A 27,495-nucleotide genomic window follows, 5' to 3' on the forward strand; every position below is an offset into this window, starting at 1 on the left:
TACACAAAAGGACATGCATTCAATGATACTTACCTAATTCAATTTCCTTCTCTATTTCCAAATTAGGCATTGGTCTATCTTCCACAAAAAACTCTGCAGAGGCACTCAGCTCTGGTATAGATTTTAGCAGTTGTCTGCGATACTGTGAGCACCAGGGTGACTGAGCAGGGTTGTCTGGGGAAAAAGTTAAAAAAAATTATCCAAAAAACTTAAAATGGGTATTATAACAGAGAAGGGGAAAAAAAAGCCCCAAGACTGCATGATCAACACTGCTAACCTAACACTCATCTTAGGTCTTTACGGTACTGAATTTAGTTAGTACTCATTTATTCTAGAGATTTCACAATTTATGGCAAGTTTTCTATATTATAAATATATACAGCTCAATTTGCCCTGATAAATCAGTGTTCATTGCACATGGATGTAGAAGCTTGCTTATAAGTGGTATATATGAACCTACCTGCAGTCTCATTAGTGAGCTCCAGTTTCTCAGGAATTTGAAGACATTTGATGGAGGAGGTGCTTGTAACTGAGGCAGAAGATCCAGAGAACCCAGAGGAGTGTGTGGCTTCACGGCTATCTTCAATAATTGGGCTAAAAGCACAAATGAGTCAATCCTTATAGGGATAATGTATATCAATTTATCTTTGTTAGAATTTTGACATTCAACAGTCTCACTTTTAAGGTCTATTATTTTCCTGAGACAAAAATAGATTCATTATCAGAATCCAGGTGACTTTATCTACCCTGGTTGACAAGTAATGCCAAGCATTAAATTTATGCTTTATTAACATAATCTATAGCAAATGCCTATTCTACATTTATTCTTAACTTACTGAGAAAAACTGATGAAGACATTAACTTTCTTCCTCTTTATCCCTTCTCTGGACTTTTTACTCTTCAATAAGCAAAGGTCAAGAGAAAACAGGAGTTACTCAAGGTGAATACATGCTACAAAATGTGGAAAAAGTTTATTAGGGAAAAGATTTGAAAATACAGTTTTAAAAGCACAAATTGGCAAATTAAAGGATATTCCTTAAACTGGAATTAGTTTATTTAAATTAGCTGATTTTTAAATATGGATAGATCACAAGGCTTAGTCCCTGGCTCTCTATGTCACTTCCTCATAGCTCTTCTTTATTCATTTCCACCTCTCTACCAAAAGATATTTTTAAAAAATATATCTCTAATTGCTTATTTGAAATTAGCATCAAACTATTCTACCATTATTTGAAACTCAATATTAAAGGAAAAATAAATGCCTCTTCTCTACCAATCAGGCACACTTTGCTGAGTTTCCTCAAAGATATCATAACCACCAAAATTTATTTCTTCTAACCCTTTAAATTGATTAAAATCAATTAATTACTAAATCCCATTGATACTTTATCTAGGGGAGCTCTACTGTCATATAAAGCACTTAGCACAGTACCTGGCAGGTAGTAAGAGCTTGATAATTGACTGCTATCACTGACAAGCACACACAGAGTGAGAGGGCCCTCAAACAGTCTGGTTTGTACAACTTGTAATTACCACTCACCTCAGCTTCTTGATGCTGAGAGTTGGATTGTAGATAATGCCACTAGCAGTTTGCTGGTCCTCTGAGGTCTTCACATCTAGATCTTCTTCCTGCAGCAGTCTCTCAGGATCAGAAGGGAGGTCCTTCAAGGATATGACCTCATGAAAAGGAGTGGATGCAAAACGAGCTGCTCTAGCAAAGTCACAAGTGTCTTCTGGGTTAGGACAAATGGTTACATTCCTGAAACCTGTGATAATAGCATCCTCACTCAAGGGCTCAATTCCTGTAAATTCATCCTGAAATAAAAACCATGTAAAATTTAGCTGAAATATTTCAATGAGTATGCCTATCTTTTTTCCTGAAAGAGACACATATTAGATAAGTGACTTTGAACACAGGGTAGAAAAGTATCATATCGGAATCTCTAGGGAAAGACAATTTTAAAAAGCACATATTCCACATTTGAGGAAAAAGGTTTTGTATTGTGAAAACAGCAAACTATATTTTATCAAAAAAATACACTGTGAGGATTCTCCACACAAAGGAAAAATACTAGACAACGTTTTTTTCCCAACTAGTTTCACCAAGGAACTAGAGGACTAACACTATTTTCCTTCTGCATTTGGCCTAGAAAAATGTTCTGGTAATCTGCTATCTTCATACCTTTTAAGTTTTCTTCTATGACACATATTTAATTTTTATTTTATTTCTTAAAGTTTTTTTTTTTTTAAAAAGTCAACTAGCTTAAAAAGATATATAGTGAAAAAAGTCTCCCTCCTGCACTTGATCCCCCAACAGCTCCACTCCAATTACTACTCCCCAGAGACAACTGCTGTGACCATATACATCTGGTAGGATACATGCACAGCATTTAAAAAGGGGTTTTAAAATAAGTGAAATTACAGCATATATGCTAGTCTATGTCATTCCTTCTCATTGTATTTTTTAATATATTTTTGTGCTATTAAAAATTCTTTAAAAACATGATGGTAACACTGTGGGTCTATCAGAAGTTGACCAACTGTTTCAGGTTATTTCCTGTTTTTTACTATCATAAAACTTGTAGATTTAAATCTTTAGTAATATGTTAATTTTCTTAGAAATAATTCCTAAAAGTAGAATTATCAAGTTAAAAAGGTAATGGAACAGTAAGGTTCTTTATACATACTGCCTAGCTGCCCTCAGAGAGACTGTACTTTGTACATTTACCTGAAGTGCACAAAAGTGCCTATTTCATTTAACCCTTGTAGATATTAGATATTAATTTTCTAGATCATTACCAACGTAACATATACTCTGAATTTTTGACTCAACATTAATAAGCAGAGGTGAGAGATACATCTAGAAGAAATAAATGAAATTAAAAAAACCATAAGATTAAAGTAAAATAGATGTCTGTAGTATAAGAACACATTTTATGCAATTACTACTTGTGGTCCTATTAGTTTAGACATTTTAAATGATTTTTTTAAGGCGAAAAAATTCTGGTAGGTACCTATTATCAAAATTCAAGTAAAAGGTTTAAGACAAAAAAACTAGATCAAGATTTACTCCTTTAATAATTTAGTCCATCTTTGAACAGCTGAACCTAGAACCACTGCCTCCAAATCCAGCATATCTATTCCTCATATTCTCTGATGGTATTCTCCAGAACACAATATATAATTAATTACTCTTTCACATCATTATCTTTTCATAGCAGTCAGTGGATTACCTATATCAGAATTACCTGGGAAAGTATTTAAGATAAAAATAAATGCTTGGGTTTTATCCCTGGAAATTCCAATTCACTATAGCTGGAATGGGGCCTGAGCACTTTTGGTCATAAATGGCTCCCTAGGTTCTTCTGGGTTGCTGGAAAATTTCTGTATCTTGATCTGGGTGAAGAATGCATGGATATTTGCATATGCAAATATGCACTTAGCTGTACAATTAATATGTGTGCAGTTTACTGGATATAAATGTACTTCAATAAAAAAGTAAACAAAATGAAAAACATGTTTAAAAAAGTTCCCCCAATGACTCATTCCCTAGGATGTGGAGAATACACTGTTTTAAATCACTACAGCTACTGATCACATCTCCCCTTGTAAGTCTTCAGATTAAACACACTCAATTCTCTTCAATCTCAGCACAAGTTTCCAGATGCTGGTTTGAAAAGAGGGATGACTGTCTTCCTTAAAATGTCAGTGAAATGTCACTGATAACGTTTATTTACTTTGACTTGAACGTTTAGGCAGTCTTTTTACCCTAAGTATTATCATGTCACTAGTCCACAGTAGTTAAAATAGAACATAACTAAAAAAAATTGGTTGGTCCACGTAACTTTCATTGCCACAAAAAAATATTTTATATAAAAAGAACAAAATCCTTTGCCAAATTGTTAATTTGAGATATAATTCACATAACCTAAAAATTCACCCTTTCAAAGTGTGCATTTCAGTGGTTTTTAGTATATTCACAAGATTGTGTAACCATCCACTATCTAACTCCAGAACATTTTCATCACCCCCAAAAGAAATACCATACCCATTAGTAGTCAATCTCCAATCCACTCTCTCCATAATCTCCTGGAAACCCCTAATCTACTTTGTCTTTAGGGATTTGCCTATTTTGGACATTTCACATAAATGAAATCATACAACATATGTTCTTTTGTGTTTGGCTTTATTTTAGCTAAGTGTTTTCAAAGTTCATCAACGTTATAAAATGCATCAGTACATCATTCCTTCTTATGACTGAATATTGCTCCATTATATAGATATACAACATTTTGTTTATGCGTGCGTCAAGGTTATTTCCACTTTTTGGCTATTCTGAATAATGTTGCTATAAACATTCATGTTTAGTTTTTTTGCTGAAGATATGTTTTAAATTTTCTTGGATATATACCTTGGAGGGAATTGTTGGATCACATGGTAACTCTATGTTCAGCATTTTGAGAAACTGCTAAACTGTTTTCCAAAGAGGCTGCATCATTTTACATTCTCACCAGCAATGTATGAGGGTTCTAGTTGCTCCACATCCTCACCAACACTTGTTATTTTCTGTCTTTTTGATTAAGACCATCCTAGTGAATGCGTGTAGTATCTCACTGTGGTTCTGATTTGCATTCTTTGATAATGAACGGTGCTTAATTCAAGCCAGTGATTTTCATTTAACTCTAAACCTTTGTGAGAATTAAATGAAACAATCCAATAGTTCATTTATATTAACTCAGGGATACTGCTCCTTACACAAACATCTGGAGATACATCCTCATTTGAGGTGATGCTTTCTGAAGTTTTGAGAACTGCAAGGGGTCTTCGTTGGGCTAAAGCCCGTGGGGGATCTGCAGAAGGACTAGAAAAAGATATATTCTATTTAGCAATTTTTCTCTTAACATAGATAACAGTAACCCTTCATTTCATACTCATTTATAATAAGAGAAAACTTTTAAGTGTCAAAACAAAACAGAAAAACCTCAAACCTGATAGTCTTCTTTTCTGAAAGAAGAAACTCGTCAAAAATGGAGAAAGGTACGCTGGAACCTACAGAAAGAGAGCCTAGATTTACATTCTTAAGAGTAAATGCCCTACTCTTCAGGACAACTAGGTCAATTAACAGTTTTATTGTTTGAAAGCAGAAAGACAATCTATTTGTCTTTTATAATAAATAATTTCAAATATATAAAACTAGTTATCATTTAATAACAATTATCTAAACATGTTTTATCTTTATTCCCCACCACTACTCCCCAAACCTAACCCAACTCTGGATTATTTTGAAGCAAATACAAAATACCGTAACATTGCATTTGTAAATATTTCAGTATATGTTCCTCAGAGAGAGCCTTTTTTTAAAAAGCATAATCTCAAAATATGATCACATCTATAGAATTAATGATTTCTAAATATCAGATATCCAGTCAGAAGTTTCACATTTTATACTCAAAACTTTTTAGAAAGTTTGAATTAGGAATGTAAAGTAAATTCATACACTGTGACTAGTTGAAATGCCTCTTAAATTGCTTTTATTCTATAGGGCTTTTTTTTTCGTTAGTAAATTTTTGTTTTAGAAACTGGGTTGTCTACTACACAATGCTGGATTTTTTGCCAAGTATATTTTTACTTCACATGCTCTTCCAGGCTTTGCATTTCCTATAAATTGATGGTTAGAATTAGAGGTTTAATTAGATTCAACTGAATTTTTTTAAACTACTTATATAGGTGGATATTTATGTTTCTACCACTTTTAACGTGTTTCTGAAAAGAGAACAAATTTAATATAAAACAGCTTTAGTTTTAAGCTTTTTTTTCCCTCCTTTCTTCTAAAAAAACCACTTTCCAGTCTTGGCTGTTGGGTACTACTGATATGCTTAGCTTAGAGTGGAAGATGATTTTGCAGTTAGTATAAATTTAATTTTACATTTAAACTAAGTATTTTAAAGCATGAGTCATTTCACAAAAATATTCTTTCAAATGTCTAACCTATCTTGAATCATATGTTTATAACTGAATTCCATGATTCCAAGAAACAGTAATACTTTAGTCCCCCTCTGCCTTCTTTCAACTCCTTTTACCATAATCAAGAAAAGTATTTATACTTGTTATATAATGCATCTGTTATCAGCAAGTTCTTCATCAGACTGTCAAATACAACTCACTTTTAGAATGAGGTTGTTCTTGCGAAATATTTTCTGCAAGTGAAGTTTCCCTGTGAAGAAATTTGTTTTAAAAAATGTGCTTGGTACCCACAGAAGGAATTATTTAATTCTTAAAAGTCCAAGAGGCTTTTTTATTAAATATAATCTTCACTCTAAGATAGAGAAAATATTCTAGTACCATCAATCCGAATTCTTTAAGATAGAAACTTCAATCATTAAAATTGTTATGGAAATATATTTGATAGCAGATGTTAAGTTACATTAACAGTATAAGCAGATTACAAAATGGTAAACTTTCATTTTTATAAAACAGAACCAAAACAACACATAAGGAGAGATATACCAATGTTAACAGTAGTCATCTTTTGGTGGTAGAAATGAGTGGTTTTATCATTTACAAAATTTTTTATATTTGATAATTTTTATAAGAAACATGTATGTTTTTTCATGGAAAAAAGCCAGTATCCAAACCTCCCTCATCAGCATCAAAGCTTATGTTGTGAGAGACTTGTAAAAATCATGTCTTGATACTAAAAAAGTCAAGGAGACTTTAAGTCACTGGAGAGTCAAAGGCTGCTTCTAAATGCCCCCTATAAGCATCATCCCTTCCACCAATGTGGTCATACCTGCCACAAGAGTTTAATGGGCAAACAGAACTGGATAGAGCCATTCCTTGTATTTCCTGAGACTCTGAAGCAATTTGCGGTTCGGTCATCTCCTTTGTAGACATCTTCTCTTCTTGCTGTTTACATTAAATAAACAAAATCAATGTGTTCCTCTTATCCAGAAAATGCTACCTATTTTCAAGCTTTAGCTCCAAAACTAACTTTACTATACTCTTCCCCTAGCCATCCATTAGCCATATAAAATGTCTGTACTGCAAAAGTTCTTCCCAGTAATTTATGTTTGCAGTATAAATAGGTACTGTTGTACTCAACTGAGTAGTGGTAAACATATACACACACTGAATTTCTTCAGCGAATCCCATACTAATGGCTCATGACTAGAATAAAAAGCTAAAGTCAGAAGTAACAGTACAGTGATTTAGTGTATAACTAAGAAGTCAATAAATTGCATCACTTATATGCCACAAATTCCATTTGAAGTCACTTGTTAAATTACTTTCCTGCTCAACTTTGCTGCTACTAATAGCTAAGAAACTACCAGAAACTCTGAGTGGGTGCTGGCAGGACTTTTACCTTCTTTATTTTTATATTGTTTAAATTGGTCTCAATAAGCATTAGTTTTATGTTTTGAAAAAAGAGAAATGACCTGATCACCCGCTCTTTCCTGCTGAGTAGTTTGGATTTCTTTTAGCTTCTTCTCCATCTCTTCAATCTGTTTCTGCATTTCTGCTCTCTTCTCTGCACTGGTCAGTAGCTCAGCTAGAAACAGTAAAGTTGGCTGAGGCATTACTCCTCATAGCAATTTATTCTGTCAAAAACTGTCTTTGGGGCTCATGTCCTCAACACATACACTATTTTACAGATGAGAATGACACAAATGAAGCAAAGTCCTCAACCTGAGGTCTAGGTTTCTATTCTTTTATTCATTCAGTCAACAACAAAAAAATAGAGTATCTATTATGTACCAAGCACAACTTTGAGCATTTTAGTATTATATAATACAAAGTCCTTGGTCATGTGATGTTAACATTCAATTTGAGGGGGGACAAAGACATACACAAATTAACAAGAAAATCAGTGTTAAAAATAAAATAGGTGAAATGACAATGTGTGACTTGGTAGGGGGATGGAGGTCAGGGGCTACTTAAGTCCAGTGATCAGGGAAGATCGTCTAAGAAAGTTACCTTATAAGGCTGTAAGTTGGATAACAAGGGGCCAGTCATATAAAGATCTGGGGAAAGATTCTAGGCCAAGGGACTAGTTGGCACAAATGCCCTATTGCAGGATCATTGTGTTCAAGGATCCAAAGGACGGCCAGTATGGTTGTAGCATAGTAAGAGGGAGAAAAGTAAAAGACGAGATTGGAGAGGCAGGCAGGGGCCAAATAATGTAGGCATAAATAGTTTATATCACATTCTAAGACAATGAGAAAACACTGGAGAATTTTAAGTGACATGACCTGACTTTTTAAAACAGACAATTTGCTGTGAACAAAATGGACTGTCATAAGGCCAGAATAAGGGCAGAAAGTCTAACTGCAGTAGTCCAGCTAAAAGACTCTGGTTTGGAATAAGGTAATAATGGGAATGGTGATAAATTAAAGATATATAAAAATTTTTGGTGGTAACATTGATAGGCTTATTCATGAGATGTGGGGGAATGGTAAGGAAAGAAGGATCAAAGATGACTTCTTTTTTTTGGCTTGAATCAACTGGGTGCATGGTGATGCCTCTTATTGAGACGGGGAAGCCTGTGGTACATTTGCATATTGGGGTGTGGTTTGTGACAGAAATCAATAACTGTTTTTGGCTATGTTGCGTTAAAAATGTCAATGGATTAGTATAGCCAAAAGATGCAGGCAACAAACTATGAGTCTAGAGTTCAGGTGAAATGCCAGGGGTGGGGATATGAATTTGAGAGTCCATGGACTATGAACAGTATTCAACCTATTACCTAAAGATAGTTGTAGAAAGAAAAGATAACTGGAATATTCCAGGACTTTCTTCTGGGCCTTAGGAAGAAGAATGAGAAGAATAGCAGTAAAGGAAACTGAGAAGGAATACACATCAAAGAAGAAGCCAAGAGAAGCATTTCATAAAGTAGTACTTCATCAACTCTGCCAAAAGAAGCCAAAAGGTCAATAAAAATCAGGACTGAGAAACAGCCATTGGAAGTTTCTGGAGACTGTGATCAGAGTTGCTTCAATGGAATAGAAGGGATGCATGAAGAAATAATAGATATTAAAGAAGATTACAATTCCCCCCAGATTTTGCTGTGCAAGGGAGTATAAAAATGGGGTAGTAGCTGGAGAAGAACATGAGGATGATGGAGTCTGTTTCCTTCTTTAAAGAACGGAGACATTAGTGTATATATGTATAAATTGGTGAGAATGGTTTAGTAAAAAGGGAAAACGCTGCAGGGGGAAGAAAAAAGAATCACTCCTTTGATAGGAACAGAGAGATGTTAACTTTCACAGAAAGAATTTTAGAGTATATAGGTATAGGTACAGATTGCAGATATGGCAGATTTGGTGGAAGAAAATGGAGTTACCGTTATATTCCTTCTAGTCTCAATAAAGTTAGAAACAGGATTATATGTGAGGAGGGACAAAGATGTAGAAGATTTGAAAATATGAGAGAAAATTAAATTAGTTGTTTAGCAGAAAGAAAAAAATCACCTATCAAGAAACTAGTTAAGACTTTTAGGCAATGGTAAATGCTTGTTTTAGATTTGTGATCAAGAATTTTAAGCTGAGACCAATACATACAGTTGCATTTTTCTCTAGCTACATTTAAACTACTTGGATGCAGGTACAGAGTGTGAGCAGACAGCTGGATTTGACCAGGATTGGTTTTGCCAGGTGAATACAATATAGTGGATGGTGTAGGGGCAGAAAGTAAGCTATGAGCCAGGTGCTTGGTCAATTAATGAATGACTACGTGACTAAAAAGTCAGAGGTGAGATCACTTAAAGAGGTTCAAGAGGGAGGGAAAAATTGGAAGACATGAACCTGAAGGAAGCTTTTTAAAGGAGAAAAGGGAAAATGGTCTGGAAGTAGCAATGGGAAGAAAAAATTGACTTTAGGCTCTGCCTGTGGCTTTCTCATTTCTCGTATATCTGCCTTAGAGTAAGTAGTCAGCAACCATCTTTGAAGCTAGTTTTCAGTATAACAAGAAACCACTTTCTCACGGGCATGAGGATTTATAAGAGTATAAGCTATAAATAGTGGAAATTACACATTCATGAACTAGATTGAGAGACAAGCTTAGGAAATGAGTATTATAATATCCTCAAAGGTCAATACCTCTTTTTAACTCCTCAAATCCCAACTAACCCTAGCTCAGGTCCTTCTTTGGCTAGTTGAGAATAAAACACACAATTTTACTTTTATAGACCTGGTATAGCTAGATCCTTCCCTTTAGGAAAGAGTAGTTTTTATTTAAGTACCCAGTTCCTTTTCTAGCCCATAATGAGCCATCTTACCAGCCTGCTTCTTTGCTGGGGTCATTCCTACTTTTTAAAAAGTTTTATTAAACTAGCTCCTTGCTCTTTAACCATTCCCTGTCTCCTACCTACACAGAGAGATTCCATTTTTCAACGTATTATTTGAGCCCAGAGTACTTTTGTCAGGCTTGGAAGGCACTAGCTGATGTAACAAATGAAGGCAATTCCAAACTTACTAACAGTCTGCTTTACAGAGGTTTGCTTCTAACTTGTCACCTGGAACTCTGAAATAATTTTTTTCTCAAATAAATTATGAGTGATGGTTAAGTTTCCAAGTTAGCCCTATGAATGCCATATCCTGTTAAGTGAGCTCAGCTACAATTGTAGGTTATTCTGGATGCGTATGATTTAAAAAAAAAATGCAAAACTCAAACATTTATTTCTTCTTTCTTGGTATAGATCCTAGTAAAAATGTCTAAATGGATGAAATTCATTTTTGGACTCCCTACCTTCTTTTCTGTACTCTCGCTCATCTTCTAATGCCTTAAGCTGTAAATGCTATACTCTCCTACTCTAAGCCTGTTCTGTACTACCTCTTGCCCCCAAGTACTTCTAGGCTTCAGAATCAGAACCATTTCCCATTTTCCCCAAATTTCCAGTTTTTCAAAGTGAAATATTTAGAAAATATTAGGAAAAGCACTTAATGTAAAGGCACGGCATGTACATGCACGTCAGGGATTATCGCTATCTGCCTATTGCAGGGAAATATGAATTGTTTGTGCAGTTCAGAGCTTCTCCTCCTTTACTTTTGAACACAAATTTAGTTGCTTAGTGTTTTTCCCCAGGGGTTTCATGGAAAGCAGCAAAAGAAGTTCAACTTAAAGAGAAACACAGAAACCATAGAAGCATCACATAAAGGTACACACAATGGGGCAATTTTCCTCAGACTTAACATATCAAATCAACCTTCCTACACCTAAGTTATTTTTACAAACTTGAACTAGATCAATACACATACCTTCCCTTCGCTCTTTTAATTTCTTCCGGAAAACCTCAGCCCGGATCTCTTCAAAAGAGAACTCCCCAACTCCTGCATAAATCTTCTCCTTACAGTACATCATCTTCTCTTTCTTCTCCTCAGACTCTTGCTGATGGCTCTGAACTCTTTGCAGGAGATCACCTTCTTCCTTCCCAGGCTTTCTTGTGCTTAGAACATGGTTTATACTGGGTTCAATTTTACATGGTGTCCTAAAAGAAGCAAGATAATGATTATTCACCATAGTAGATCAAATGAGTTATTTCTTACATGCTTTGACAAAACAAAGGAACAATATAAGTACAGGGACTATATGTAATAGATTTCAAAAACAAAAACAAGTAAGATTGAGAATAGAGGTTAAAAATAATTTACATGATCCATCAACTGTTATGTTCTGAGCACTACTATGATGAGGAAGGAAATTAGCTATAAGTTAGTGTTATCAAATAGCTTATTTACAGGTAAAAATAAAGCTAAATACCATATCTTAATCAAACCCAGTGTACAAAATGAAATTAACCTATGCAATAAAGCCCATTTTCCACTCTTAAGCATCCCCCAAAATTAGTTAGGAATACAGCATTTGGGGAACTGATGATGTGAAATTCCAGTTTCTCAGCTGAAGGGGAAGAATAAGAATGGTAATGTAGGTTTGAAAAGAATGAAATATAGTGCCTCAACCAGGATAGGGCAGATGTTCTCAATCCTGGCTGTGGCTCAGAATCACTTACATATCACTTATATATTTATTTCCTTATGTAACTTTTTACAACTGAAGATACCTGGTCCTTACCTCAGGTACACTGAATCCAAACTTTTAATGCTCCAAGCATCTACATACTTAAAAGGCTTCCTCAACTTGCTCAACTGATAAAGGACATCTATGAATAACCTGCATAAACATCATACCTAGCATATAGCAAGGGGTTATAGATTAGTTTTGAGGAAACTCTTGCAATGGGACACGACCTAGTATTAGAACCTCACAATATTACATATTAGACTAAACCTTGGACTGCCTGATATCTAATCATCACAGATCATACTTTTTCTTATAAACAGAAATCCCAAGGGTTAGGAAGAAAACAAAAAAGACATCCAGAAAGAAAAAAGAAGTTAAGAGGAAAAACTGCCATTATTTCTAATTACTGTCAATAACAAAGGTAGAACACCTCACTTAAATCACAGTGACTACTTTTGACTACAATAATGTAAATATAAACCCATTAAGTTTATTCCTTAATAAGAATATTACCAAATGGTCTTTTAGCCCTAACATACTCCAAAAAATATAGACATAAAGGAAACAAAACTTTGTCTGGTTACTTTCATCCCCACAAAGGAGAAAATGCCTTTGGGAACTAAGATAGGTGCTCCTGATCACTCTTAATAATTCCCACCTCAAAATATCTGGAAACCAAACTCACATAACTGGCTGTTGTGCAGTCTCTTCCACATATGGAGTAAAACTGGGAAGCACAGAGGGAACAGCTGTCATAGAAGCTGTACTACCACGAGGCTGGCGATAAAGAAGAAAACTAAAATTACCATAGTTTTACATTCTGACACAACATATGCAGACCATGCCTAATTATTCAACAGGAATTAAAAGAGATGCTAAAAATACTCCTCTACTCTAAGTTTGAAGTTGTTGTTATGTCGAATCTAATGCACTGGATCTAAGAGTCCTTACCCTGTACTCCAAAGGCCTGCTTGTGTTCCAAGGGCCGGCTTGCAGCTCATTCTCTTTGGCCCTGGGCACAGGGGGTGCTGTCCATGGCTGGACTGTAGGCTTAGACTCCGCTCTGGAAGCCTCATCAGCATTTTCATCAAAAACAGTAATTCTAGAATTACTTTGCATCTGTTGAGGAACTGGATTTTGGAGTCCTCTGTTCTGGCTTAGAGCTAAGAGAAAATTATTAAAACTTCATGTAAAACCTTTAATTATCAATTTAGATGCCCAATAAAGTATACCTAATTCTTTCTCAAATCAAGGAGATTATTTCTAATACCATAGATGCATATTTTTTAAATAATAATTTTAAAAAACTTAAATGTATCAAGTTAGTAATTTTTAAATCCATTCTGTATTTGTTACTCATACCCTTCCTCCTTTCCCTCATCTATAATGTTTACTCATAGATATCCAAAAAACAAATTCTACATCTTCCTTCAGTCATCATTCTAATAGTGTCTAATTTTATCAGAGACTAACCTAATCTTAATCTTTGTTTTTCAGTTTAAAATTTTCTCTCAGTGGAAATCAGCTGAAAAGTACTGAATCTAGAAAAAACAAGTCAGCCAATTTATTAGTGGTATTCTCTGTTGTGGGGCTGCTAATTAGAATCCAGCTTAATCATGATCTAGATGAAATATTCTTTAGGACAATACTCCCTTTGCCCAAACTCTAGGATCTCTAAGAAACATTCTGAGCATTAAAAGTTGATGCCAGGAGTGGGATAAGAGAATTTTTAAAAATCTGGTTGACACATCTAACCGCTATAAATTTGGTTAAAAGCTTATTGCTGTCTGTACCTTCTGCTCAATTTTGCTGTGATCCTAAAATTTCCCTAAAAAATTGTATATTTGAAGAAACGCTTATTGCTGATCATCTTTAGGTATATAAAGAGAGCCTAATTTCTGGCCCCAAAAAGCTGAAGAGCAAATTAATACATTCTTTGAGGCTTTGGTACATGTAAGCTTTACTTTGATAATACTTGCTGTATTATTGCACATCTTCTTTCAACTCACAACTCAAACTCTAGATGCTTCCTACGTATTGGATTTTTCTTAAGACACAAAATGCTGATATGTTTTGGTTTTACTGCATACCATGATCTCAGCTCTCCTTTTTTGCTGCCTAGGACTCAGAACACTAGGACAGTGCCCACATATATATGTTTATACATGATCTCCTTACATAATTTGCCTACCACCCAAGACTAACAGCTTCCAATAATAACACTTAAACTTACCCTTGAGAGCACCTCCTACACGGCTGATTGGAGCTCTTGCTGTCTTTTTCCCTTTGCTTTTTAGTTCAGCCAGTGTGCTTCGTTGTGGTACAGAAGATACAAAAACTTCCTCCTCCTCATCTTTCTCAAGTGCCAACAGAGTTTGCCGAGACACTCGAGCTTGGAATTGTCTAAAGAGAATGGACAATTAACACTTGGTGAGATGACCACTACTCACCAGATTCAAAATTTCTAATTTGTTGAAGCAAGGGAGAAGAGTAGGATAGGGGAACAAATATACAAAAATAACCAAAGGAAAGTGTTTATTCTCTCAAGAATAAAGAAAGCCACGCTGAAATTAGAGAAGGTTTTGGCTAGAATGATTTAGCTCCCCCTGTATATGCCCAAATTTGACCAATTAAAAATACTCTGAAGAGTACCAGTAGGTTGATCTCAGGATCAGATCAGGGTGATTAAGATTAAGATTATAGAATTTATTAAGATCAGAGTTTCCCATCACCTTTTTAAACTTACAAAATAGTTGAAAGAGTAAATGAGCACCTATATACCCTTTACCTAGATTCACAAATTGTTAACATCTTGCCACATCTATTTTATCACTGTTTGTATGTCTCTTTTTCTCTCTACACAGAATCTCCACCCTCCCCACCACCCCACTATTTTTTCTGAATCGTATGAAATGAAGTTACATCCAACATGACATATTACTTTAGCGAAGCTGGCAGAAGTTTTAAGACAACTTCCTGTGCTTCTGCCAAAGTTTAAGTATTATCAAAAGGGTAAAAAACTGAATAAATGGCAAATGCTGGCCAAGATGGAATAAGCCCACGATAGCCTCTCTCTAATTAGAATTTAAAACTCTAGACAAAATACAAAAAAGCAACCGAGCCCTCTGAAAAGTAAACAAAAGCAAGTAGACTGTGGAGAGGAGTCAAACTTGAAGACAACCCACGCAGGTTTGTTTCCTGTTTTTTTTCCCTTCTTCTCTTTCCCTCACAGTTTTAAACTGTTACACTGGTGGTATGGAAAGCTAAAACTCCTACAGAAACTGCATCTTTCTGGCCAGAGGACTGGGACAAGGGGACTCTGAGGGCCAATGATTATGGGAGAAATACTGAAGAGGATAAGCTGAAGAAGGGAATCTCCTAATTCTGTATATGAACTGACACAAGCAGTGGACTCACTCCTGAGCTATGCATACACAGGGCAGACCCAAAGCTGCACAGAAAAGGGTCTGAAAACTGAACTATAATATAAACCACCATCCAAGTCCTAGATTAACCCCAGAGCAAGAGACACATAGGATAGACCCAAAGGTTTTGAAAACTGAACTATCACTGGAATCAATACCCATATAAGATGAAAAGGAAATTATGATATCTAAAGGTTGGTTGCTTAGTAATAAGACAAAAACATCAACATTCTCCAGGGGACATCAACCAACAGGACCCAGAGTCTAATAATAACAGGATAAATATCCAGGAAATAATCCAAAATTACCTGACATGCAAAGAACCAGGAAAATGTGACTAATTCTCACAGGAAAAAAAAATCAATAGATACAAGCATAAATGACCCAAGCATTAGAATTTTCAGACAGAGATTTAAAGTAGCTACTATAATGATGCTCCATGAGATAAAGGTAAAAGTATTTGAAATGAATGGAAAGATAGAAGTTCTCAGCACACATAGAAACTATAAAAAAGAATCAAATGGAAATTTTAGACCTGAAAAATACAATATTTAAAATAAAAAACTTACTGGATACACTCCATATCAGAATGGAGATGGATGAGGAAAGAGTAAATGAACCTGAAGACAAATCGATAAAAGTTGGCAACCCTTAAGAACAGAAAGAATAAAGAGTAAAAAATTATTTTAAATGAACAGAGCTTTAGGGATCTGTAGAATAATATCAAAAAGTCTAACATATGTGTAACTGAAGTCCCAGAAGAAAAAGATACAGGAATAGAAAAGTATTTTAAAAATAATGGCTGAAAACTTCTCAAATTTTGTGAAAGTCATGTATTTACAAATATAAAATGCCCAGTAAATCCCAAATGGATTAAATGCAAAGGTAATCACACCTAGACTCATCACAATGAAACTGCTGAAAAGCAATGTTAAAGAAAAGAAATCTTAAACTTGCCCAGAGAAAATCAACACATTACATAAGAGGGGAGGAACCATCCAAACGACTGTAGATTTCCCATCAAAAATCATGGAATCCAGAAGACAGTGGAACATCTTTAACATGCTCAAAGAAAAGAACTTTTGACCCAGAATTCTACATCCAGTGAAATATCCTTCAGGAATGAAGATGAAGAAAAACTAAGAGAATTTATTGGCAAAAGACTCACTCTAACTGAATGGCTTAAAAAACCCTCTTCTGGCTGAGGGGAAATATCAGAGGAGAAATTGGAACTTCAGAAATAAAGAACAGAAATGGTAAATACAAAAGACTATTTTTTTTCTCCTAAGTTCTTTAAACTAGGTATGGCTGTTAAAAGCAAAAACTATAACATTGTCTGATGGGGTTTTCAACGTATGTAAATGTAATACATGTGACCAGTATACCAAAAAAGTAGGGAAGATAAAGAACATACATGGTTATAAAGTTTCTATGTTTTACTCGAAGTGGTAAAATATTAACTCTAAGTAGACTGTGAAAGGTTAGATATATGTATTACATACCCTAGAGCAACCACTTAAAAAAAAAAAGCTAATAAAACAAAATGAAATACTATAAGTATATTCAAATAATCCAAAAGAAGGCAGGAAAGGGGCAACAGATGAACAAAAGATAAGAGAATAAACTGAAAACAAATAATAAAATAATAGCTCTAAATCCCACAAAATTGATAATTCTATTAAAATGTTCTAAATAGGCCATATAAAATATATTGTGAAAGTTGAGAGAAACACAACATCCAACTCTTTGCTGTGTATAAAAACACTTTAAATGTACAGACATTGACAGGTTAAAAGTGAAAGGAGCAATCTTCTTAAAAAATGGACAGAAGACTTGAATAGATATTTTTCCAAAGAGGAAATGCAGATGGCTAACAGGCACATGAAAAGATGCTCAGTATCACTAATCATCAGGGAAATGCAAATCAAAACCACAATGAGATATCACCTCACACCTGTCAGAATGGCTATCATCAAAAAGACCACAAATAACAAATGTTGGCGAGGATGTGGATAAAAGGGAAACCTTGTACTCTATTGGTAGAAATGTAAGTTGGTGCAGCCACTGTAGAAAAACAGTAGGGAAGTTTCTCAGAAAACTAAAAATAGAACTACCATATGACCCTGCAATTCTATTCTTGTGTATATAACTGAAAAAAAAAAAACCAAAAACACTAATCTGAAAAGATACATGCACCCCAGTGTTCATAGCAGCATTTTTTACAATTGCCAAGATATAGAAGTAACCTAAGTGTCCATCAGTAGATGAATGGATAAAGATGTGGTATAGATATATAAAGTGGAATACTACTCAGCCATGAGAAAAAGAAATCCTGCCATTTGCAGCAACATGGATGGACTTGGAGGGGATTATCCTAAGTGAAATAAGTTAGCAGAGAAAGACAAATACTGTATATCACTTATATGTGGAATCTAAAAAAAAAAAAACCACAACAAACTAGTGAACCTAACAAAAAAGAAGCAGACTCACAGATATAGAGAACAAATTAGTGGTTACCAGCAGAAAGAGGGAAGAGGGGAGGGGCAATATAAGAGTAGGGGATTAAAAGGTACAAACTACTAGGTATAAAATAAGCTACAAGAATATATTGTACAACACAGGGAATACAGCCAATATTTTATGATAACTATAAATGGAGTGTAACTTTAAAAAATTATGAATCACTATATTGCACACCTGTAACTTTTATAACATTGTACATCAACTATGTACAATAAAAAGAGAATACCCTTCGTTAAAAAAAAAGTGAAAAGAAACCCACAAAAACCTGTAATATGAATGTTTGTAGCAATATTATTTCATAATTGCCAAAAAATGAAAACAACCTAAATGCCCATTAAATGACGAATGGATAAACAAAATGTGGTACATCCATAGAACGGATAAAGAAAATGTGGTATTATATCCATAGAATGGCATATTATTCAGCAACAAAAAGGAATGAGGCAGGGGGAGGGTATAGCTCAAATGGTAGAGCACATGCTTAGCATGCATGAGGTCCTGGGTTCAATCCCTAGTACCTTCATTAAAAAAACCCAAAACTAATAATAAATAAATAAATAGACCTAATGTCCCCCCAAAACAAACAACCAAACAAAAAAATTTAAAAAGGAATGAAATACTGATATATGCCACAACTATGTTTACCTAACGATGAATCTTGAAAACATGTTAAGTGAAAGAAGCCAGTCACAAAAGACCACATAAAGTGGGATTCAATTTATATGCCATGTCCAGAATAGGCAAATCCAGAGAAAGAAAGCAGATTAGTGATTGCCTAGAACTGGGGTGGGTGGGTATGAGGAGGGACTACTAATGAGCATGGGATCCATTTTGGAGTGTTAAAAATGTTGTAAAATTAGATTGTGGCTATGGTTGCACAACTCTAAAACTCATATAAAAAAAAAAAAGTAAAGAAAGGAAAAAGATATTCATGCAAACTAGAGAAAGCTGGAGTGGCTGTGTTAATATCAGATCAAGCTGACCTTGGGACAAGTATGACCAGGGATAAAGATGAACACTATATAATGATAAAGGGATGAATTCTAAATGTGTACGCACCGAACAACAGAACTTCAAAATATATGTAGCAAGACTTACTATGAGCTAAAAAAAGAAAAATATAAATTTTCCATAAAAGAGACTTCAAAATTCCACTCTCAATAACTGATAGAACAAGTAGACAGAAAATCAGCAAGGATATAGAAGATCAGAACAGACTACCAATCAACTTGACTTAAATGACACTTACAGAACATTTCATTCCAAAACAGCAGAAAACACATATTTTTTTCATGTATACATAAAACATTCACCATGATAGACCATACTTGGGACCATAAAATGAAACTTAATAAACACAAAAGAATTGAAACCATACAAATTATGATCTCTAACTACAATGGAATTAAACTAGGAATCAGTAACAGGGATATCTGAAAAATCTCCAAATGCTTCCTAATTAAATAATACACTTCTATATAACCCATGGATCAAAAGATATACGGAAAATTAGGAAATATTTTGAACTGAGTGAAAATGAAAATACAGTATTATATCAAAATTTGTGGGGTACAGCTAAAGCAGTGGTTAGACAGAAATTTCTTCTATTAGAAAAGAAAGTTCTAGAAATCAGTGCTACAAATGCCACCTTAAATTAGAAAATAAGGGCAAGTTAAAGCCAAAGCAAGCACAAAAAAGGAAATAATAAAGAGCAGAAGTTAGTAAAATTAAGAGCAGAAAATCAATTAAGAGAAAAATCAATGAAACCAAAAGCTGATTCTTTAAAAAGATCAACAGAAATCAATAAACTTCTACTCAGACTGACAGAGAAAAAAGAGAAGACCAATGTGAGGATTATCAGTATCAAAAATGAAAGAAGGGAGTTCACTACATAATCTACAGACATTAAAATGATAATAAGAGAATACTATGAACAATTCTACACCCATAGACTCATCAACTTAGATGAAATAGACCAATTCCTTGAAAGATAAAAAATACCAAAGCCCACTCAAAGAAATCAAAGATCTAAATAAATGGAGAACCATATCTTGTTCATGTACAATACTAATCAAAATCCCAGAAAGCTGGTTCTAGAATCTATAAAGTCAAAAGAACTAGAAGAGTTAAAAAGAACAAAGTTAGAGGATTCATATTACCTGATTTCCATATTATAAAACTACAATCTAGACAGTGTGATATACAGCGATGATAGACACATAGATCAACAGAACAAATCAGTTTCACTCAGTAACAGAAAGAAATCTACACAAATATGATCACCTGATTTTTGACAAAGATGCAAAGGTAATTTAACGGAGAAAGTCTTTTTAATAAAATGGCACAAGAATAAACCGAGGTTCACATGCAAAAAAAAAAAAAAAGGCCTGATAACTTCCATAAAAATTAACTCAAAATTGATCACAGATTTAAATGTAAAAAGTAAAACTAAAATTTCAGCATGAAAATACAGGAGAAAATCTCTGTGACCCTCAGCTAGACAGAATTCTCAGATATACCAAAAGCACGATCCATTCAAGAAATAATTTATGTTAAACTTCTTCAAAATTAAAAACTTTTGTTCTATAAAATACACTCTCAGTCTTAAGCTGGGAGAAAAGATTTACAAATCACTTAGCTGACAAAAGACTTATATAAAGAACTCTTAGAACTCAGATGCATTAGGCTACATGAAAGCAGCCAGACTATACACTGTATGATTCCATTTATATGACATTTTGGAAAAGGAAAACTACAAGGCTGGAGAGTTAATCAGTGGTTGCCAGGGGTTGGGATTGTGAGTAGTTGTTGACTACAAAGGGATATATCATGGGGGAATTCTATGGAGTGATGAAACTATTCTGTATCTCGATCATGGTAACGGTTACATGTCTCTGTTTACTTGGGAAAACTTATAGAACTGTACACCAAAGAGTAGATTTTACCACAGTAGAAAATATTTAAATATGTCTTTTTAAAAATTGAATAGTAACTAAGTTAACTTGCTAATCCCTGGGGAGCACTTTATTCAGAAGCAAAATGACTGTTTATATCTCTTATTAGTTTTAAAGAGTTAAGCTCCAGAGAAGCAGTTTACCGGTGCTGGGACTGCAGTCTTTCCAGTGGTTCAGCTTTCTGTTGAATCCCTTCCTGGAATATCATATCTGCTTTCTTAAAGTTTTCTCTAGCTTCATATTCTTCAGCCCATGAGATATAGAATTGAGCAAGTAAAATGCCAATTCCTTGGTTATGTAAATAACTGTACATATCCAAAGGTTCATTGCATAAATGCCCCTGTAACAAATTGAAAGCATTAACAGTTAACCAATTTCTCTTGACTTACTGAGTATCTATTATGTGCCAAACAATCAGTGGAGATACTGTATTTAGTTTCTGCATTGAAAAAAATACACTGATTATAATACAACATTATAAAGAATATATTGGAAAGACCTAAAATGCAGACGAAAGTAAAAGATCGATTTGTAAGAAAAAGAGATGGGGGGAAAGACTTCAAGAAAGTGTGACATCTGAAGTATGTCTCTTAAGGAGGAATACACTTATTTAAGGTAGAGAATGGGAAAGAAAGGGCATTTTAGACAGAGAAAATAGCATATGCAAAGACATAGAAGACTATAAGATTGCAGGGGTACAGGCAAAACAGGAGTTTTTCCAAACTTGTAGCCTCAGTTAAGTCCTCTTTGTATATATTACTATACAACTCAATGCTTTCCCTCTTTCTCTTTTGTTACATTTACAATTAATTGCTTACCATCTGTCTTTCCCAATAAAGCAAGCCCCACAAAGGCAGAAAACATTGCTATCTATTACATTCCAGTCCCGAGCCAGGCTCTGGTAGAAAAAGGTTGAATAAATGAAATGCTTCATTTATATTTTTGACAAAAGCAACTAGTATTTTATAGTTTAATTTTGCAGTAATTCAGTAAATGGAGTTTTTCTGCTTATCCAAATTAGTAATGCTCTCCTTTACATGATGTTGTTTCAAGCAGTTATAATTCTGAACGTGTTATCAGTGTAAGATCCAGTCCTTGATATCAATTACTACATAAATAAAGCTTAAAATTGATTACATTTCATTAACAGCTTTCTGAATAGTTCTGGTGCAGCATGGGACAACCAATACAGATCAGGTTATTCCAGAGTGCTGAAGGAGATCACTTAAGAAATAATATAAATAAAAGGACAAGATGGTTAGATTAATAGATTCAAAAGTTAAACATATCTTTTTGGTAACCCTTAAAAAGCCAAACTAAAACAATTTTACACTTTCAACTAAAAATACTGGGTATTTTCTAAGAACAAATTTTTCCTTAGCTAGATTGTTATTATCCCTTATATAAATAACTCTGGAGGAATCTTTCCACAAAGCAAAAGAAAGGAGCAGTGTGAGGAACCCATCTGTTACTCCTCCTAAGAAAAAGACAGCAAAATAATTTAATATGCATCTTTTTATCCAGGTACAAAGTTCAGATTATTGCTGATCAGTCTAAAGCTGATTATTCGAACTTGAGGATTATCTAGACCAGTGCTTCTCAGATTACCACTGGTGAAGGGAACAGTTTCGGGAGTGTGGGTGTGTTTAAAAGTTTCCATTCTATTGTTGACTGATATTTTTAAAAACTATAATAGAAGTTACCAGAAAAATGATGATGCACTTAGATGTTGTAGTAATGTGAAATTGTTGACAAAATTTCTAAATGCTTATTCTCAATTTTTGTACTTATCTTAAAGAGTCTAAAGACCATTCTTTCAGTAGTACTGGCCTAGACTATGCTTTTTACTTTATAATAATCATTGCTCTTCAGTACCAGCACCAGGTTAACACAGTGAACAAAGAAATTATTCCAATTAATTGTTACTTTAATAGCTCCAATTAAATATAATCATAGAATCCTGGGATTAAAAGTCACATTAGAGGTTTATCTAAATCAACCTTTTAATAAATCATATATAAGAGTATTATATAGGATAGAATGAAGAACAAAATCCATTAGTGTACCACCAGGAATCTTAGTCTCCATACTAACAAATCTATTTAGCATTCTTTGTGTGCCACCCTTTGTTATAAATTCCTGTAACTACTATCCCTAAGGTAATTTCTCCAACTTGTCCATAAGGATGCCAAGATACGTCGAACATCCTACAGAAATCAAGATAATCAAGCCTTCAGGATTCAACCCAAATTCCTATATTAGTAACTATTTGAAATTTAAGATAAATCCTCCTCATAGGACGAAGGGCTGTCTGAAAATCAAACTATATTTTCATTTCATAAACCTAATCTACTAGTTTCTTACCACCTTATTGACATAGATCAGATTTGTATGATTAACCAATTATTGGTCAGTTAAAAATATTTAATTCATGAAATCTTTTTGGTGACTTGTAAGTGTCTTTACATTCACAATACAGGGCTTTGAAATGTACTACTTAGGATCTGCATCATGTATTTTCTAAATCAACTTGAAAGCAGAAAACTTCATCTTCCTCACATCCTTTGGATTTCAGCTGGTAGTAAATGTGTAAAGATCACCAAATCCATTAAAAATTTATAACATTTGATTCATGTATGACTGAAGCATTATGCTGTACATCAGAAACTGACACAACATTGTAAACCAACCATACTTCAATAAAAATATATACACAAAAAAGAAAAAATAACATTTGAAAAAAGTCCTCCTCAAGAGATATATTTTAGCCAGAAATCTTCATACTTTCCAATGTATTACTTTATCAATTACAATCGCTGTCGTAAATATTCTATTATTTAGAATGACCTAATTACCAATTTTAAAATAATTTTTTATTTTTAAATTTATTTTATATATATTTTATCCAATATCTATCATCTAACAGTCTATTCTAAATATTTTTCACTTGCTTTTTTCTAATCTCTTTTAAAATAAAAGCAATGAAATTAATGTCTGAGGAATCCTGGCCATCATTTTTATGAAGATGTTTAAAAATCCTCAAAAGTGTTCTTAGCAGAAGTACATGTCAAGTAAGATGGTATAAAGTGGTCAGATCAATATTTTTAATTGTAGTAACACACTAGGTGAAGGAAACTCAAAGAGATGAAGATTAAACATCATTTTTTTTATGGTGATGAATCAAAAAGGGGAGAAAGGGATACCAGAATCACCTATAAAAGCTTTTCCCCAAACAACTGTACTACTGCTAAGTGTTGGCTTCTACACATCGTCCCTCAGTATAGCTGCATGGCCCAAAGATGTTTATAATCAATAAATAAACCACTCCCACAGAGAGATATACAAGTCTTATGATCACTTTTAAAGGGATTAAAAAAAACAGCCTTATAGTAAAATCCACCTCTAAAGTAGAAATAATTTAACAAATATTGAGTATTTATTAAATGTATAGTATCTACCAAATGGCTGAGGTTTTGCCAGTTTTTGGTGTACAAGAAAACCTCTAGAGAAAAAACTCTTGATTTAATATTTTAAATTCAGGTGGCACTTGAGAAAGACTTACCAGCTTAAGCCAGAGATTGAGAAATCGAGGATCATTATAATATCGTTTTTCTCCTTGTAGTGCTTCTACAGCTCTTTCTAATAACGTTGACATATTACTTTCCTTCCCCCCCTGAGGATAGTTCTGCTCTGTCCAGTTAATATACCTGAATGGGAAGAGAATAATTTTAAAGTTTAGCATGTCTTGCTCTAAGACCCATTCTGGAGCAAATATTTTAAATCAGAAATATCTAACATATTGAAAGTATGTTTAGAGGTCCTTAGTGACATGCCCTAAGCCTGTATCCCTCAAACTTTTCCAAATATTGCTAACATGTACCTCTGGGAAGTAATATGAATGGTGATGGAAGGGTGGAGCTCACAGTCACATAATACAAACTTTACATTTCTTCAGTCCTGAATAACTCAGGAAGATACACTATGATTATTCTGTTTCTGTGTCCCCAAAACACTACCCTCTACTCTAAAACACTGCTCCATATACCCCAGTTTGAGAAGCATGGTCATAAAAAACTCATCTGTAAGTTTCTATTGCCCTTGTTAAATAAAAAAGACCCACCTATCCCAAACATCCAGAGGGTCATTTCCAGCATAAAATCGAATTTCAGATTCAAATGCCCTGAAATTTAAACAGAAAATATTAGCATAAACAATAGTGGTAAGAGCCAAATAAGCAAGTGTCACCTTCATTTGTATTCATTTATTAAGTGTTTAATATCAATCTAGATAACTGCACTGGAGTTTGAAGGTTTGTTAAACAAAAAGTAAAAGAACAGAAATAATCAGGATTCTGCCTGATAACATAACAGGAAGAAAAAAATATGTAGAAATTGGAGAAATTTCAAGACAATATATAGAAGAGCGGTATTACACAGCAGTTTAAAGCTCTGGAACAAGATTCCCTAGGTTCCAATGCAGCTCCACTAATCACTAGCTGAGTGACATTAGAAAAGCTATTTAAACTTTGTTTTCAGTTTCCTCATCTGTAAAATGGGGATAATAATAGTACCTATCTTATTAGGTTCACTAGTCTTAAGTGTGAAGTGTTTAGACATAGTAAGTACTCAATAAATGATAGCTTTATTTTATATGTGTATGAGAGTACTGAAGACACTAAATAAACACACACACAAATATATAGTAATAAGAATCTTAAAGAAAAATTCCATGGGTAACATTAGTCAGGGGAGAATTATATCATATATAAAGTGAATGAATGCTTCAGAGAAAGTGTAAAATATGATTTCGTGAAGAGCTGGGAAAGGCAGAAGGCTAAGACTACATTAAGATTGACCAGTTAGAATAGAGGAAAAGTATTGGGTAATAAAACACAATTTAGATAAGTGTTTAGTCAATAAAAACTGTATAAGCGGTTATGTTTGACATACAGGATAAAAATAGTCCCTGACACAAAGGAATTTATGCTCTAATAAGAAAGACAGTACATAAAGGAAAAATTAATAATACAGAACTGCACAGTATATTACAATCGCCAAGAATGGATATTAAAGGCTTTATGAAGTCAAAAAGAAGTATCACAGAAGCAGTCTTAGAAGGTGGGACTCTGAAGGAACTTTAAGATTTGAAAGAAAAAGAGAGTTTTCCAAGAGAGAGGGAAATCAGTACTGAATAAAGTTGTCAAAGTGTGAGAATTCATCCAAAGGAAAGCAAGCTATAACATAAAGTCAGTATTGGGAATAAAATGAGATACTGGAGAGGTAAGAAGGGAATGCTTTACATGTAAATTTAAAGAATTTGGAGTCCACCTTTTCAAGCCACTAGTGGTTCTTCAATTGGAAAATATCGAATATGTAAGCACAGATTTCAAAAAGATAAATCATGTAACATTTTAAGAATAGGAGAAATTAGAAAAGGGGCCATAATTATGTAGTTAATATGGTGATTTCCGTATGAGATAAGCACATTATCTGCGGAAATTGTGACAAAAAAATCCAACACATACTGATAAAAATCAGCGATCTTTCAAATTTATCTGTGGATTCAATGCAATCCAACCCAAATCCCAACAGTCTCTTTTCGAGAACTGTCAAGATGATTTTAAAATTTAGAAAGGCAAAGGACCGAGAATAGCCAAAATAATTTTGAAAAAGAGCAACAGAAGTTGGAGACTCACTCTACCTGACTTCAAGTCATAACCAAGACGATATATAACTGGTGAAAGGATAGACAATTAGATCAATGGAACACAATAGAGTCCAGAAATAACCCATACATACACAATCAAATGAATTTTGACAAGAGCCCCAAAGCAATTCAATGGGGAAAGAAAAAAAAACCTGTTCAACAAATGGAGGCAGAGGGGAGGGTATAGCTCAAGTGGTAGAATGCATGCTTAGTATGCCCAAGGTCCTGGGTTCAATCCCTAATACCTCCTCCAAATACAAATAAATAAACAAACCTAATCACCCCCCACCCCCTTATAAAACAGAGGGAAAAAAAGGAGGTAGAACAACTAGACATTCATATGGGGTTGGGGGTGGTTGCAGAAGACCTTTTACTCCAACCTCACACCATATACAAGGATAAATTTAAGATGAATCAGGTCTAAACATAAAAGCTAAAATAAGCTACTAGAAGAAATTACAGGAGAATATCTTTGCACCTTTGCAGCAAGCAAAGATTTCCTAGAGAAGACACAAAAAGCACTAAAAGAAAAACACTAATTGATTAAACTTCATCAAAATTAAGAACTTCTGTTTGTCAAAAAATACCATGAAGAAAATAGATAGCCATGGACTGGGAGAAAATATCTGTAACACGTATAGATAAGGGACTGATAGACAGACTATATACAGAACTCCTGCAATCCAATTTTAAAACTAGGCAAAATAGCTAAACAAATACACCACAAAAGAACAGATATAAAAGGCCAATAAACATGTGAAAAAGTGCTCACATGGGAGATGGAAAGCAAAACCAAAATGAGATACTATTATATGTCCACCAGAACAGCTGAAATGAGAAAGATTAACCACACCAAATACCGGAGTGGATCT

At 34.1% G+C, this 27,495-nt stretch overlaps 1 protein-coding gene across 1 annotated transcript in view; it reads right to left on the reverse strand.

Annotated features, from left to right (window-relative positions):
* BUB1B (BUB1 mitotic checkpoint serine/threonine kinase B) overlaps positions 1-27,495 on the reverse strand; it is a 43,718-nt gene that overhangs the window by 11,676 nt on the left and 4,547 nt on the right. Inside the window, exons 3-17 of the mRNA XM_010989328.3 lie at positions 25,038-25,097; positions 24,480-24,624; positions 21,061-21,257; positions 14,249-14,418; positions 12,967-13,178; positions 12,701-12,792; positions 11,253-11,482; positions 7,437-7,549; positions 6,791-6,906; positions 6,165-6,214; positions 4,989-5,049; positions 4,756-4,861; positions 1,541-1,815; positions 461-594; positions 34-174 (exon numbers count right to left, since the gene is read on the reverse strand). Of these exons, the coding sequence (XP_010987630.2) occupies positions 34-174; positions 461-594; positions 1,541-1,815; positions 4,756-4,861; positions 4,989-5,049; positions 6,165-6,214; positions 6,791-6,906; positions 7,437-7,549; positions 11,253-11,482; positions 12,701-12,792; positions 12,967-13,178; positions 14,249-14,418; positions 21,061-21,257; positions 24,480-24,624; positions 25,038-25,097 (2,102 nt within the window). The remainder of the gene's footprint in view (positions 1-33; positions 175-460; positions 595-1,540; positions 1,816-4,755; positions 4,862-4,988; positions 5,050-6,164; positions 6,215-6,790; positions 6,907-7,436; positions 7,550-11,252; positions 11,483-12,700; positions 12,793-12,966; positions 13,179-14,248; positions 14,419-21,060; positions 21,258-24,479; positions 24,625-25,037; positions 25,098-27,495) is intronic.

This window comes from Camelus dromedarius, chromosome 5 (assembly GCF_036321535.1).
Source record: "Camelus dromedarius isolate mCamDro1 chromosome 5, mCamDro1.pat, whole genome shotgun sequence".
Taxonomy (NCBI): domain Eukaryota; kingdom Metazoa; phylum Chordata; class Mammalia; order Artiodactyla; family Camelidae; genus Camelus; species Camelus dromedarius.